Genomic DNA, 15,177 nt, shown 5'->3' with positions numbered 1-15,177 from the left:
CCAGCGTTACCATGGGCCTCTTGGCTGCTTCTCTGATCAATGCTCTCCTTGCCCGGCCTGTCAGTTTAGGTGGACGGCCATGTCTTGGTAAGTTTGCAGTTGTGCCATACTCTTTCCATTTTCGGATGATGAATTGAACAGTGCTCTGTGAGATGTTCAAAGCTTGGGATATTTTTTTATAACCTAACCCTGCTTTAAACTTCTCCACAACTTTATCCCTGACCTGTCTGGTGTGTTCCTTGGGCTTCATGATGCTGTTTGTTCACTAATGTTCCCTAACAAACCTCTGAGGCCTTCACAGAACAGCTGTATTTATACTGAGATTAGATTACACACAAGTGGACTCTATTTACTAATTAGGTGACTTCTGAAGGCAATTGGTTGCACTGGATTTTATTTAGGGGTATCAGAGTAAAGGGGGCTGAACACTTTTGCACGCCACACTTTTCAGTTTTTTATTTGTAAAAAAATTTGAAAACCATATATCATTTTCCTTCCACTTCACAATTATGCGCCACTCTGTGTTGGTCTATCACATAAAATCCCAATAAAATACATTTACGTTTGTGGTTGTAACGTGACAAAATGTGGAAAAGTTCAAGGGGTATGAATACTTTTGCAAGCCACTGTACCATCCCCTACTCTCAATTTCTCCACCTCTGCCACATCTGCTCCCAAGATAAGGCTTTCCACTTTACGACATCCAAGACGTCCCCTTTCTTTGGTAAACGTGGTTTCTCCCTTCCCCCATCCTTGCTGTCCTAGGTTGATCCCTCACCTGTGTCTCCTCTGTATCTAAATATCTTTTGAGTTGTAATTGTTTTTGCTTCTCTAGCTTCCTCTGGCTTCTCATTCCAGATACGGACTACCCTCCAATTGAAGGTGTTCCTGAGGTCACTCTTAAATCTCTCCACCTCAACTCGCCTCTCATTTTCGATCTTCTCCCCTGGGAAAAACACAGAATCTTCACCTTATCCATTCATCACGCAACTTCCTTTGCTACAAAGAAAAGATCCCACCCTGTCCAACATTAATCTTTGTGTTTTTACCCTTTCCTCTCTGCTGTGATGTCTGCGTGCTTCAGCTTATGTACTCTCAGCATCTATTGATCCTGACAGGGTCACCCATATTAGATTGGTGTGAGGAGCAGACTCTGTGATCTTTCAGCGTGCGTGTTGGGCAAGGGTCCAGCTGCTCCATTCCATTAAGTGATGAAAGTAGCCATGGAAATAATGACTGAGAAATGGGTTAAACTGATGTTGTTGCAGCCTCTGGCAGTAACTACCAGTGGGGACAGGAACCCATTGACAGGAAGTCCAACGTTCTCAAAACCATGATCTTTTGGAAGACATAGACAACAAAACCAAGATGGCATCTCAGTCAGCAAAGGTAGGACCCGTGGGTTTCATTGAGAGTTGATGGGTGGGATCAGGAAGATTGAGAGAACCTCTGCCACAGTTGATAGTGCAACAAGAGGGGATTGGCATCCTTTTGAAGGCAGAAGTGCACTCCTTGGTCAAGTGTGAGCCTACTGGCGAGAGTCGGGCTGAAAGGAACACGTTTTATGGCATTGAGTGACCAATTTGAATATGGGTTTAGCTCTTTACTGAATCCATTAAAACAGTCCAAAAATGGGGATGTGTTTGACCTCAACATTGGAAGTCAAATATATCACTGTGCATCAAATAGAGCCCACACATTGACAGTAAAAGGATTTAAATAATGTTTATTACATCTTTTATTCCATACTTTTAAAATCTTCCACACAATGTAGTAGGTTGATAGATATATTAAAACTAATAAAGTGACACTCCTTCCAGCCCCGTGCACATATATCCCATGCTCCATTCCATGCATTTGAAACATTGCAACGCCTATAGTCACAAACTACCAGTCTCCAACTCTCCTTCAGGACTTTTATGATGAAACCAAAATGTATAAAAATGGCCTTTATTAAAATCCGACAATGTGCACTTTAACCACATGTGATTTTTTCTATTACAAATCTCAACTTGTGGAGTACAGAGGCAAATAAATAAATGATGGGTCTTTGTCCCAAACATTATGGAGGGCACTGTATGTATCTCCACAGACGCTACAAGACCTGCTAAGTACTTAAAGTATTTTCTGTTTTAATATATAATTTTAACTTCACTGGGGCTAAGAGGCAAGAATCAACTAAATGCACTTTACTTTTAGTAATTTCAATAGTTTTCGAAAAACCTGCAGCAGTTATTACTATTGCCTCAGAGAAGTAAGGGGGGGGGGGGGGGCAGGGGAGGGGGGTAGGATTGTGTGACCTGCATAGCCTTAGTATCAGGAGAAAACAGGACTGGGCAATACATGGGCAGATCATGAGGGCACTTTGGTCAAGCTTAAATTTTAAAATTGTTCCGGGTGAGCCATTATGTTCCCTTGTCTATCCTGTGAGAAAAGTAAACACACTCTGATGCAAGAAAGGACTAGTCTTGTTGGTTGCTGTGACACCGCTGTTTAAATTATTAAATGATCTGTCTCACTGGGTTGGAGATTAATGCTCAGGTCCTGGATCAGCTGGAGATTGAGCTGTACTGGGAAGCCTGCATCAACCATGGCCAAGGGGAGCACCGTCGGGCCATTTTCATTAACAATTCAAGACCACCATTCTTTGACAAACAATCAGTATCTGTCACTCTCTAAGGCTGGATCTTTTTCAGCTGTGATCTTTTCCTCTTCTGAATCAGGCCTCACCTTCACCAACTGGAAGGACAGAGACTGGGTGGAGGGCAACATCAGTGCTCACATTCTCCTCTGAGTGACCCAGCTCCCGGCTGCAGCATAGAACAGCCCTTCCTTCCCTATCAAGTCCTGGAGCTTCCTCACAGTATCACCTGTGTACAGACTGCAGCAGTTCACAAGGGCATCGTCGGTGGGCTGGGCAGTATTACCAGCCAGGGGTGCCCTCGTTCCATGGACCAATATCAACGAGGCTTGAAAGGAAACAATGCAAACTCCCAGCCCGTGTTGCTCAGACGAGGTTTGTCCCAAACCACACCGGCCGGTGCTTACCCGATGGGACTCCACACCAACTCCTGCAGGGGCCAGCCTGTCGAACGCCAATCCATGTCACGCAAAGTAAAGTGCCACCACCACGTATATCACCCACCCAATGGACACAAAGACACCAAAGAGCAGGCTGAACAACACCAGCGTCCGCGCCTTCTTCGATGTGCTTTCCGCATGAACGTGGTCACCTCTGTGAATCGCCATCCGGGTCTGGCAGGGGAAAGATCAGAAGGGATTAACTGAACCTCCGCTGATATAGCTACCATCTGCAATAGACACAAGATGGTCTAATTGACAACTGAGTTAAAAGAGTCAGAAACCTTTGAGGACTAATCAATGAGGTTTAGTTATGATTTAGTTCCAGTCCATTTCTGTCCAATCTAGTTTAATTTGCCAATCCCATTGTTCTCATCCAGTTCAGAGCTCTTGATCCAACCATGATCCAGTCTACTGAATAGCAAGTGATTAGGGTCAAGGATACACTCACTGGCCAGAGTAGTCATGGAGGCAGATTCAATGGTGGCTTTCCAAGAGAGCTGAAAGGAAGGAATTTGCAAGGCAGTGGGGAGAGGGCGAGGGACTTGGGACAAACTGGGTTGTTCTTACACAAAGCCAATATGAGCTTAATGGGCTGTTTGGCCTCCACCTGTGCTCTCACCATCCCATTGCTGTACTAATATCAGTTTACATCTGATAAACATCCACATTGTTTAAATTAACATTTTGGATCTAAACTTTGAAGAATCTAATGAGCCTGAATCAGCAGGAACTAATCCATACGATGCAAGCAGTAGGTGTTGCAAATGATGGACAAGTCACTCCTACCTCATGTGAGAAGATGATTGCCAGAATTCCTGACAATAGGCAGCAGAAGACGGTGACCAGAACTGATTCCACCATGTAGTCCTTAGGAGATCTCCTCTGTTCCTGTGCTGATCCAGGCAATGGATAATTATACTGCAAGAAAAGGGGAAAACTGCATAAAACATAGACAAAGACACAAAGATACCATTTCCTTCCTAGTTTCTGCTGCGGAGTACCACGGTCCCTCCAGATTGATGGAATCAGAGGCTTGTGCAGGATTGAAAGAGGTTGCGTATTGTTGTTGAGCTGCCACTTAGTGTCCATTAAACCACTGAGAAGACGTTATCCTCACCGACACCAGAAGCAGCTCTTTAGCTATGGGTGAAAGAAACATAGAAACATAGAAAATAGGTGCAGGAGTAGGCCATTCGGCCCTTCGAGCCTGCACCGCCATTCGATATGATCATGGCTGATCATCCAACTCAGTATCCCATCCCTGCCTTCTCTCCATACCCCCTGATCCCTTTAGCCACAAGGGCCACATCTAACTCCCTCTTAAATATAGCCAATGAACTGGCCTCAACTACCTTCTGTGGCAGAGAATTCCACAGATTCACCACTCTCTGTGTAGAAAAATGATTTTCTCATCTCGGTCCTAAAAGACTTCCCTCTTATCCTTGAACTGTGACCCCTAGGAAAAAAGATGACACAAAGGAGATGATTGTCATCTGGGAGGACAGAGACTGGGACAGAGACGGGGACAGAGGCAGAGGCAGCGCGAGAATCTCCTCCATCACCTGCCGACACTGTACAGCACCACCTCCAATAATAGCAACTCAAAATGAAGCCTGGGCTTGGTTTGGACACAGCTAGAATCCTGTCAGTTAATGTACACATTCCCCATAGATCACCTGCCATTTCCAAATGACTTTATCCTGCTGTATCCTTTGACAATCTCTCACTGTCCACAATGTCCATGTCATCTGCAAACTTACTAATCAGACCATCATCTACATTTTTCATTCAAATCAGTAATATACATTACAAAGCCACAGAAGATCGAGATACTATTGCAGAAAATACTGATCCTTGCAGAACGCCACTGGTCACAAATCTTCATGTAGAACAGCACCCCTCTACCCCTACCTCTGATCAAGCCAATTTTGGATCATTTACCATCTTACCATGGACCTAGGTTGGTGGGGATTCCAAACTTTTTTTAAATGGCTTTGAGAACATCCTCAAATTCTCCTGGTTATGCCTTGCCACACATCGGAATAAATGTCTACTTCAGGAGTCTGGGGTTGGGCATATAGGCCCCAACAACATGACACTATATCATATAATATGTTATGAATAATATCAACATATATGTATGTATACATGATATATTACTGAAATCATATATACATAGCATATATTCATAGCAAAAGGATTTGAGTATAGGAGCAGGGAGGTTCTACTGCAGTTGTACAGGGTCTTGGTGAGACCACACCTGGAGTATTGCGTACAGTTTTGGTCTCCTAATCTGAGGAAAGACATTCTTGCCGTAGAGGGAGTACAGAGAAGGTTCACCAGAATGATTCCTGGGATGTCAGGACTTTCATATGAAGAAAGACTGGATAGACTCAGTTTGTACTCACTAGAATTTAGAAGATTGAGGGGGGGATCTTATAGAAACTTACAAAATTCTTAAGGGGTTGGACAGGCTAGATGCAGGAAGATTGTTCCCGATGTTGGGGAAGTCCAGAACAAGGGGTCACAGTTTAAGGATAAGGGGGAAATCTTTTAGGACCGAGATGAGGAAAACTTTTTTCACACAGAGAGTGGTGAATCTCTGGAATTCTCTCCCGCAGAAGGTAGTTGCGCCCAGTTCATTGGCTATATTTAAGAGGGAGTTAGATGTGGCCCTTGTGGCTAAAGGGATCAGGGGGTATGGAGAGAAGGCAGGTACAGGATACGGAGTTGGATGATCAGCCATGATCATATTGAATGGCGGTGCAGGCTCGAAGGGCCGAATGGCCTACTCCTGCACCTATTTTCTATGTTTCTATGTTTCTACATACATATGAGACCATATGTCTCATTATTCTGGAATTATCCTGGGTTTGTGAAAGGCAATACAGAAATGCAGAGATTTAAAAAAAAATATTATCATCTCTCGTCGTCTGTATTTGTCCAGCCTTAGCTGCGGGCCAACCCACTCTCACAGACTGGGAGTTGGCTTGAGTCACCTACCCGCTGAGCCATTGGGAAGTGGGTGCTCGGGGGGTCGATGATTCCACAGCAGCGGTTTCATGAGGATGGGGCCAGTTACTGCACTTTGGCCAGCTGAAGGCCACAAATTCTGCTTTGGAAAACCTACCCTCTTCAGATAGTTTCCAAGTTACAATTGCTTGTAGAATTGTTGATCAATGGGGAGATCATAGCAACACCAAGTGATACAGCTTAAAGGTGAATGTTCCTAAAGAGATAAAACCTTAGAGGAGTTTACGGATCTGACGTGGGCAAATGGAATTAGTGTAAATGGGCAAAAAGGTTGGCATGAAAGTGGTGGGCTGAAGGGCCTTTTCTATGTCGTACAACTCCATGACCTTGTTTATTCAATTCCCCTTTAAGCAGATCATTGAACCTACTTCCACTGAGTTTTCAAACCTTAAGAACATGCTGTACATAATAACATTCCGTCTATGCTCTATCTGTCTGAATCAATCGTCCCCAGAAAATTGATTATCTGATCATTTATCATATTACTAAGTTCTTGTTGTGCACAATTTAGTCACCACATTCTCTCTTTTAAATATCTACACTTCAAATATATTCAAAAGAATACTGTAGATCCTGACCAGATTAAAATGAGAACAGATAATGAATGGTAAAAAGAACAGAGCAGGAATCATCTTTGGAGAGAGAAACAGAGTTAATGTTTCAGCTCGATGACCTTTGATCAGATCTTGTTCCGAATACAACATCGATAGCACAAGTATAACTGTAAACTTAAGATATTGGCCGACATTTTTCAACTGTGGATCTTCAAATTTGATTCCCTCTTTATACTAACATCTCTTTGATAGACGTCACAGAGCATTTGCATTTGGTAGATCATGTTCATTGCTCTCTATTTTTAGGTGTGTGTGTATCTGTGTGTGTGTATGTGTGTGTGTGGAAACACTGTGCACACTACCCTTCTGCGAGTTCCAACCAGTTGGAGAATTCAATGCTGATCTTATCAGCGAGAAGTGAACTAAAGACAGGAGGATTAAATTACAGGACTGGCATAATGATTAACTGAAGCTTCTCACTTTGATGACCCAGTAAAGTAATCCAGTACTGTGACTGTGAAAGCTTTGTTATAAAACCTTGGTTCAGCAACATTTGAAGTATTGTATGTAGTTCTGGTTGAGTGTGGAGGCTTTGTAGAGGGTGCAGGAGAGGTTTACCAGGATGGTCCCTGGATTGGAGTGTATTAGCTTTAAGGAGAGGTTAGATAAACCCGGAGCGACCTGACAGATTGATAGACAGATACAGCTTAGAAAAAGGCCCTTTGGCCCACCGAGTTTATGCCAACCGATGATCATGCATACACACTAGTTCTATGTTATCCCACTTTCCCCATCCACTGCCTACACAAATAAGAGGGCAATTAACATACAAACCCACACGTCGTCTTTGGTATGGGGGAGGAAGCCAGAGTGGAGGAAAGCGCTGTCACAGGAAGAATGTGTAAACTGCACAGAGGCACCAACTGAGAAACCAGCACACCCGGAGGAAACCCACGAGGTCAGGGAGAATGTGCCAACTCCACATTGAGAAACCTAATGTCAGGATTGAACCCAGGTCTCTGGCGCTGTGAACTGTGGGCCGTACACAAACCTCAGGAGCCGCCCCAAATCCGCAATCCCGAGGGAATGCCGGGAAAGGAGAATTAGGGAAGATCACAGCCGATTTGTGACCATTAACATCCCTTAGAACAGTACAACACAGGAACAGGCCCTTCAGCCCACAATGCTCCTAACATTTTCTACACATCATGTGCCCATCCAAAAGTCTCTTAAATGCCACCATCGTGTCATGCTCAGTAGGATAATGGCCATCTTTCTAATGGTTGGTTAATGGAGAGCACCCTTGCTCTTCCTCCACAGCCTCTGTGGCCCCTTCCTGTACAGATGCTGATCACTAATCAATCACATGCATCAATTATGTGAACTAATGAGTATGAATAGTCTAATTTTCTGAAAAGAAATTTGTTTAAATTTATATTTTGTTCCATTTAAAATTATTCAGAGTTTTGCCAGTTTGGTTCAATCTTGTTCAAGAAGGAACTGCAGATGCTGGAAGATCGAAGGTACACAAAAATGCTGGAGAAACTCAGCGGGTGCAGCAGCATCTATGGAGCGAAGGAAATAGGCGACGTTTCGGGCCGAAACCCTTCTTCAGTCTGAAGAAACCTGAAGAAGGATTTCCGCCCGAAACGTCGCCTATTTCCTTCGCTCCATAGATGCTGCTGCACCCGCTGAGTTTCTCCAGCATTTTTGTGTACCTTGGTTCAATCTTGTTCCCTGTATTGGGTTCAAGTTCAAGTGAGTTTATTGTCATGTGTCCCTGTATAGGACAATGAAATTCTTGCTTTGCTTAAGCACACAGAAAAATAGTAGGCATTTACTACAAAACAGATAAATGTGTCCATATACCATGATATAAATATATACACACATGAATAAATAAACTGGTAAAGTGCAAATAACAGAAAGTGGTTATTAATAATCAGAGTTTTGTCCGAGCCAGGTTTAATAGCCTGATGGCTGTGGGGAAGTAGCTATTCCTGAACCTGGTTGTTGCAGTTCTTCAGGCTCCTGCTCAAGTATCTGTAGAACATTTTAATTATTAAAAGAGGCACTACTTACAATTGAGTAAGGATAGGGGCCAGGAAGGGCTTGCTGATTTTGATAGAAGACTTGATCCTGTGCTCCTGGCTGGTAAACAACAGGTAACTGTCTGGTGAAAGGGGTCCCGAAGGAAGGGTAGAGCAGGTGGAATGTCTTTGGATCTGGTGGTGAATATGGAGGAGGCTCTCCCACGTAGGCTCTGTTTGTATATCCCAGCGAGTTTGTGTCCTGCTCCACCTCACTCGTATCCTTTGGTTGGGCAGCAACGTCAACAGTGCAATGGTGCCGGCCAGTGCTCTCTGCAGAGTTCGATACCTGGCAATGGGTGAAAGGAGGTTCCTCAATGAGCTCAACGGAGGGGATGGCTGAGGCCACCACTTGCACCAGCGCACTTCCTTCTTGGTTCCCATCGTCTCTCGATCCCGTCTGTCTTTGAGCTCCATATTCACCCCCTGCTGAGCCTGAAGAAATGCAAAATATGAACAGCTTTGTATTTGATATATAATATCTTATAAAATAAGATATCTAGTACACCCTAAAGAACTTTATGGCAAATAAAGTATATTCAAAGTGTGTAGTCCGTGTTACAAATTTTATGCCTACTTTTGAATAAGTAGGAATAAATCGGACTATCTTGCACACTTTCAACCGTAACTAGAAGTTCATAATATTCAAGGTATGTTTCAACATTAATTGGGGGAAAGAGGCTGACCCCAAATGCAATGATCATCGAACATTGACTCTGATTGTCAAAATGACCCCCGGCCTCTGATTCCATGGTGCTAACATTACTATCATTGAACTTGTAAAACTGTGTTCACAGGACATGGATATTGATGAACATTGATACTTTCCCATGACTGAGAAGCCAGGCAAGAATCAAATACTTTGATGGGACTTTAGTCACCCACATAACAAAGATAGACACCAAATGCTGGAGTAACTCTGTGGGACAGGCAGCATCTCGAGAAGAGAAATGGGAGACATTTCGGTTGGAGACCCTTCTTCAGGCTGGTTGGGGGGAGGATGGCAGATTGAGTTTTACAACAATGTCAACGCTTATCCTGTAGTCGTTTATATTTAAATTTAAAAAAAAGCGATTTTATCCATTTTAAAGACATAGCATTAGATAAGAAAGCTTTTCATTTTTGCAGACTTGGTTATAATAGAAGTTTGTTTAACCAAACAAGGATGGAAGTACTTATTCTCAATAACGTGAAGAGAGAACTGAGTCATTTCACGCACCGTGCTGGCAGAACTTACATTTAAATATTGAAAAGAAAAACAAAATCCAATGTTTCCTGCTGAACCTTTCAGCCTTGGTCATGTGTCAACTGCTTCTGGCTCAGACAAAAGATTGCCCCACATTGGGAGAACTTGCACTGGTGTAGAGCACCTGATATTGTGTCAGCCGCTGCATTAGATTTTCATTGTGAAGTCATTCAACGTGGGAAGTTCTGAGGGATAAGGCCCCAATAACATCAACCCCACCACCTCAATTTACACTATTGCTCAAAGGCAAAATCACACCCAGGGTGTAACTATACAATAATAACTGAGAGCTGGTGGTCTCAAAGGAACTACACTGTTGCAAATCTGAGAAGCTGAGCCGTGTACTGCTGTTACTTGGTGTAGCACCCCTGCCATCGAAAGAGATCAAATTGTCCAACTTACTGTTAACAACCTCAGTGGAGACTATTTGCAAGGCCCAACACATCAATAAGAAATTATCAACATTTCTCGTCATTTATAACAATTCTCTCTCTACAGCTGAATCCATTGTGGGTAGTCTTAACAGATAGTCAATTTTAAAAAGACCAACGTTGGGATCAGTGCATGTGCAGCAGAGCAGAAAGAGACCGTTCGTCCCATCTAGTTGACACTGGTGCCACATGAGCCTTCGCCCACCCTACTCCATCTCATCCATCAACAGCTCCTTCTGCTCCTGTCCACCACGTGTGTAGATCAAGCTTCTCCTGTACTCTTCACTGCTAGTACACCTTGTGGAAGCACATTCCGCACTCTAAACGCTCACTGTATAAAGATCTGTTTCCTGAATAGATTATTGTATTGCCTTGTTTTATGCATGATGTTTAATTAATAGATTGACTGTTTAATTTCTTATCACTTTGTATTTGTTTAGTTATCCAACCCTTTATATATATATATATATATATATTTATAAGTGTGTGTATATATATATATCCAATGAATGGAAAAAGCAGCCATGCATGCAATGACTAATGCATCGTGCAGCACTTAGATAAATAACACTTCGAAAGACAGTGACAACATTTTAAGAATGTTCAGTAGGAACGACAAAATAATCAAACTACAAAACCATTGTATGCAAAAAACTTTCTTTCAACCATTAGCGAATTTTGTTGTTATTCATTTGTACATTAAAGGCTTGGTCAAAGAGCGTAGGAAGGACGCTGGTTTGAACCGAAGATAGACACTAAATGCTGGGGTAACTCAGCGGGACAGGCAGCATCCCTGGAGAGAAGGAATGGGTGACGTTTTGGGTCGAGACCCTTCTTCAGACTGAAAGTCACGGTAAAGGGAAACGAGAGATGTAGACAATGATGTCGAGAGATATAGAACAGACGAATGAAAGATAAGAAAAAAAGTAACAATGATAAAGGAAACAGGCCATTATTATTAGCTATAACTAGATGAGAATGGTGTGGCTTGGGTGGGGAAGGAATGGAGAGAGAGGGATTGCAGGGATTATTTGAAGTTAGATAAATCAATATCCAAAGAGGTTTGGTTCTAAGAAGGTCAGAGAGGAAGAGAGACTTGGGGAAGGAATAACAAAGAAGAGAGACGCAGGGAAGGAACAATGCTCTATCCTTACTTTTAGTTCATTATTCCTTCCCTTAGCCTTTCCTTCTCTTTGACTCCTCCTCAAATCCAACTTCTTTGACCAAGTCTTTAATCCTAATATCTCTTTTATTGGGTTCAGTGTTAGGATTTTGTTTGGAATGCATTTTGATGTTTTAGCACAGTGTGCAAACAGAAGTAACAGCTGTTAATTATTATTTACTTTAATCTCGATACCTCCTCCCAGCTCCAGATTTACAGCTCTGACTCCTCCTCCAAAATGGAGAGTTCAACGTAAGATTCCAGCTTTGGCTGAACATTGCTCTGGACAGGTTTCTCTTGTTCTCAGCCAGGTAGTCAGACAGACCTCTTCACAGAGATGAGAAGTGAAACAGAAGGTCCCTGTGGCCTTGCTAGGGTAGGTGTAGGATGCCGCTGCCTCTGGATGGAACATCCAGTCTCAAGATAGGGAGACAGCCATTCAGGACAGAGAAGAGAGATTCCTTCACCCATTGAAGGCAAGTTGGGCAGAAGGGCCTGTTTCCAAGTTGTAAGACTCTATGACAGTGGGTAATTTGGGAAAATATTCACACAAGGATAAGGAGTCCGCCATTCAGGTCAGAGAAGAAACTCTGTAAGTCATTTGGGGAAACCTTCACACAAGAAAGATACTTGGAAATGTATTACCTCCAAGTCACATACTGGCTTGGAAAAAGATGGACATTGCTATTATATGGGCAACAAGGATCTAAGATGTACCCAGCACCATCTTCTCAATGGACTGACCTTGCACAAAAAACAACATTATAAGAATTATTCTATAACAATTGACCAAGGAGCAGAAAAGCTGGTACACAAAATCCATAGATCCTCTGGAGGTTATGGAAGCTGTGCCAAGGTTGAGATCAGTGGCGGACTGGGTCTAAAAATATTGGTTGCCAGGAGACAAAGGGGGCCCACCCACAACTACAATGCTATCATTTAACAGGGGCCCACTTGCCATCGGGCAAGCTGACACCCTGGCCAGTCCGCCACTGGTTGAGAATATAGGTCCTGTCTGCATTTATTACCTAGGTTTAAACAAAGGCAATTAAGGAAGTGCATTTTCTCCTTTGAGACGAATCTACTTTACAAGAATGGCAAGAACCTGAATCCACAATGACCTGATGTCCCACCTTCTCTCCCCCTCGCTGCACACACTCCACTCAAGGATAACAAGTAACTAACCTGCTGCCTTGACCTCCTCCACATCGGCCCATCCAGCAACATTTGAGTTCCATGTACGGCGACCCAGAACCATAGCTCCATACCTCGCGGGCCATTCAGCCCAGCCAAGCTGCATTGATGTTCACCCGTCACAAGGAAAGAGCCCGAATCACAATCCCTCCCATGTTCCCCTGTCTCTTGCCCGATGGAATCGGAACTATTACCAACCCGACCTCAGCCACTCACCTGGAGCTCAATTCAGAGACTCACATCTCTGTCTATTGATGATTCTCCCTCACACTTCTCCAAATCACTTGTATTAAACAGCCTTGGCCATTAGAACCAGCCGTGTGGAAACAAGGAACTGCAGATGCTGGTTTACAGAAGGGACCCAAAGTGCTGGGGTAACTGGGGTCTGGCAGCATCTCTGGACAACCCTCCCCTGAAGTAGCTTCTCGACCCGAAACGTCACCCATCCATGTTCTCCAGGGATGCTGCCTGACCCGGTGAATTACTCGAGCACTCTGTGTCCTCCCCACCTTAAACTTGAGGGTCTGTCAGTACCAGACACGGCTGTTGGAGGAGGGGGGGGAGAGAGATGCAGAACTACAAGATCCAGCCGTAAAGCTGATCAATAAATTCTCTGGACGACGTATAAACTCGCAAAAGAAACGCTGTTGCAAACGCCAATGAGTAGGACGGACATTTGCCCAACTCTAGCCAGTCAATGCGGGTGAAGAAACCCTCCCTCGGGCTGTGAATTACATACCTGATGCCATCGCTGCTGCTGCTACTCGCACCGTGTCGCCTTCACTCTCTGCCGGCGGGAGCAATGAACAAGTCGCCGAGTGCGTGTTTACAGAGCGGCGAGTGGAGAGGTGAAGCCCAGCCCGGGGAGGGGAGGGGAGGGGAGGGGGCTGGGGAAGGCGACGTGTGGTACCGGCCCGCCTCACCTCACACACACATACACACACACAATCATTTACTGCTCTCCACCAGATAAGGCCCACTATCTCCACGCACAGTGCATGCACCTTGAGCCAGTGGTTAACATTTAAAACGCGTTTTATTACACTTTCTTCCACCGTTCAGGTGCAAACTTCAGTCCACTTTTTCCTAGAACTAATAAAGCAGTAAAGGAAACGGTTTTGCGGATTAATAATTTAAGCAAAGGACTTCGGTTTCAGTGGTTTGTAGGAAACAATCCCAGGTTTTAATCGGTCTCAGTGCCCGGGTGCAGGTTTCTGTAGCAATTTCCCCCAAACCTACTGTCTCCACAGTCGTTTAAAAATAAACCACTTCTGAACTCTGGTAATGTCAGAGAACACAGAAATATACAGTACAAGAACTGGCCCTTTCCCCACAAAGTCTGTGCCGAACAATGATGCCACGATGAAGGCATACAGCGCAGAAACATGTTCGCCTTATGTACTTATCGACACTCTGGGAGGTTGTAATGGGAACATCTATAGTTAGTGGCAAGACCCTTAACCGCCTTGATGTACAGGGAGATCTTGGGGGGTCTAAGTCCACAAGACACACGAGGGACAATTTACATTTATACCAAGCCGATTAACCTACAGACCTGTAGGTCTTTGGAGTGTGGGAGGAAACCGAAGATCTTGGAGAAAATCCATGTGGGCACGGGGAGAACATACAAACTCTATACTGAGCTGACAGCACCTGTAGTCGGGGTCGAACCCGGTTCTACGGCACTGAAAGCGCTGCAAGGCAGCAACTGTACTGCTGCGCCACTGGGCCGTATGTGCGCCTTCTGTTCCAGGGAGAGGAAACCCAGCCTATCTGATCTCTCCTTGTAGACACAAAAGCTGGAGTAACTCAGCATCTCTGGAGAGAAGGAATGGGTGATGTTTCGGGTCGAGACCCTTCTTCAGACCGGTTAGGGAAAATGGAAACGAGATATAGACGGTGATGTGGAGAGATAAACAACAATGGATTCAATATTCACACCACTGGGCTGCAAACTGTAACTGCAATGTGCCAATGCAGGCAACAACCTGGTGAATGAATCTCCTCTGAACCATCTCAATGCAATCTCATTCTCTCCTATGGCAAACACCATCCATTTATACACAATGAGTTCCCACAAGCTACAATATTAATGCTAACCAGACGATTTAACATAGAATATGGAACAGTAGGGCACAGGAAAAGGCTCTTCAGCCCTCAATGTCCATGCTGAACATGATGCCAAATCCAACTATCTTCGACCTACACATGATCTATATTCCTCTAATCCCTGCATATCCAGAAACTTGTTTGTGAGGATGTTGTTTTAGAGTTAAATGTTGGGTAGGGCCAATTTAATGTCTTGCCCAAAATATCTCACATTTTGCATCTTTCTCCAAGTGTTGGGAGTCAATTGATAATTCCAAGGCAGAGTTTGCTTGGG

General features: G+C 44.0%; 1 protein-coding gene across 1 annotated transcript; it reads right to left on the bottom strand.

The window, feature by feature from the left end:
- Positions 1-1,699: 1,699 nt before the first annotated feature.
- Positions 1,700-13,684, bottom strand: prrt1b (proline rich transmembrane protein 1B). Its single transcript, XM_033048907.1, has 4 exons — positions 13,534-13,684; positions 8,754-9,196; positions 3,871-4,002; positions 1,700-3,255 (listed from the first exon to the last, which is right to left on the bottom strand). The coding sequence occupies exons 1-4, from the start codon at positions 13,541-13,543 to the stop codon at positions 3,106-3,108; spliced, it is 735 nt and encodes a 244-aa protein (XP_032904798.1). The 5' UTR covers positions 13,544-13,684; the 3' UTR covers positions 1,700-3,105.
- Positions 13,685-15,177: the final 1,493 nt, after the last annotated feature.

This window comes from Amblyraja radiata, chromosome 32 (assembly GCF_010909765.2).
Source record: "Amblyraja radiata isolate CabotCenter1 chromosome 32, sAmbRad1.1.pri, whole genome shotgun sequence".
In the NCBI taxonomy this organism is placed as follows: Eukaryota; Metazoa; Chordata; class Chondrichthyes; order Rajiformes; family Rajidae; genus Amblyraja; species Amblyraja radiata.
Note: the sequence above shows the minus strand (reverse complement) of the source record. Positions and strands in the feature narration are given on the sequence as shown.

What these genes read in the sequence shown, in the direction of transcription:
- prrt1b (XM_033048907.1), bottom strand. An exon ending in GCCCCTATCCTTACTCAATT is followed by an intron (nt 4,003 to 8,753) that starts GTAAGTAGTGCC and finishes CTTTTCTTGCAG; the next exon opens with TATAATTATCCATTGCCTGG. An exon ending in CAATCATCTTCTCACATGAG is followed by an intron (nt 3,256 to 3,870) that starts GTAGGAGTGACT and finishes TTCCCCTGCCAG; the next exon opens with ACCCGGATGGCGATTCACAG.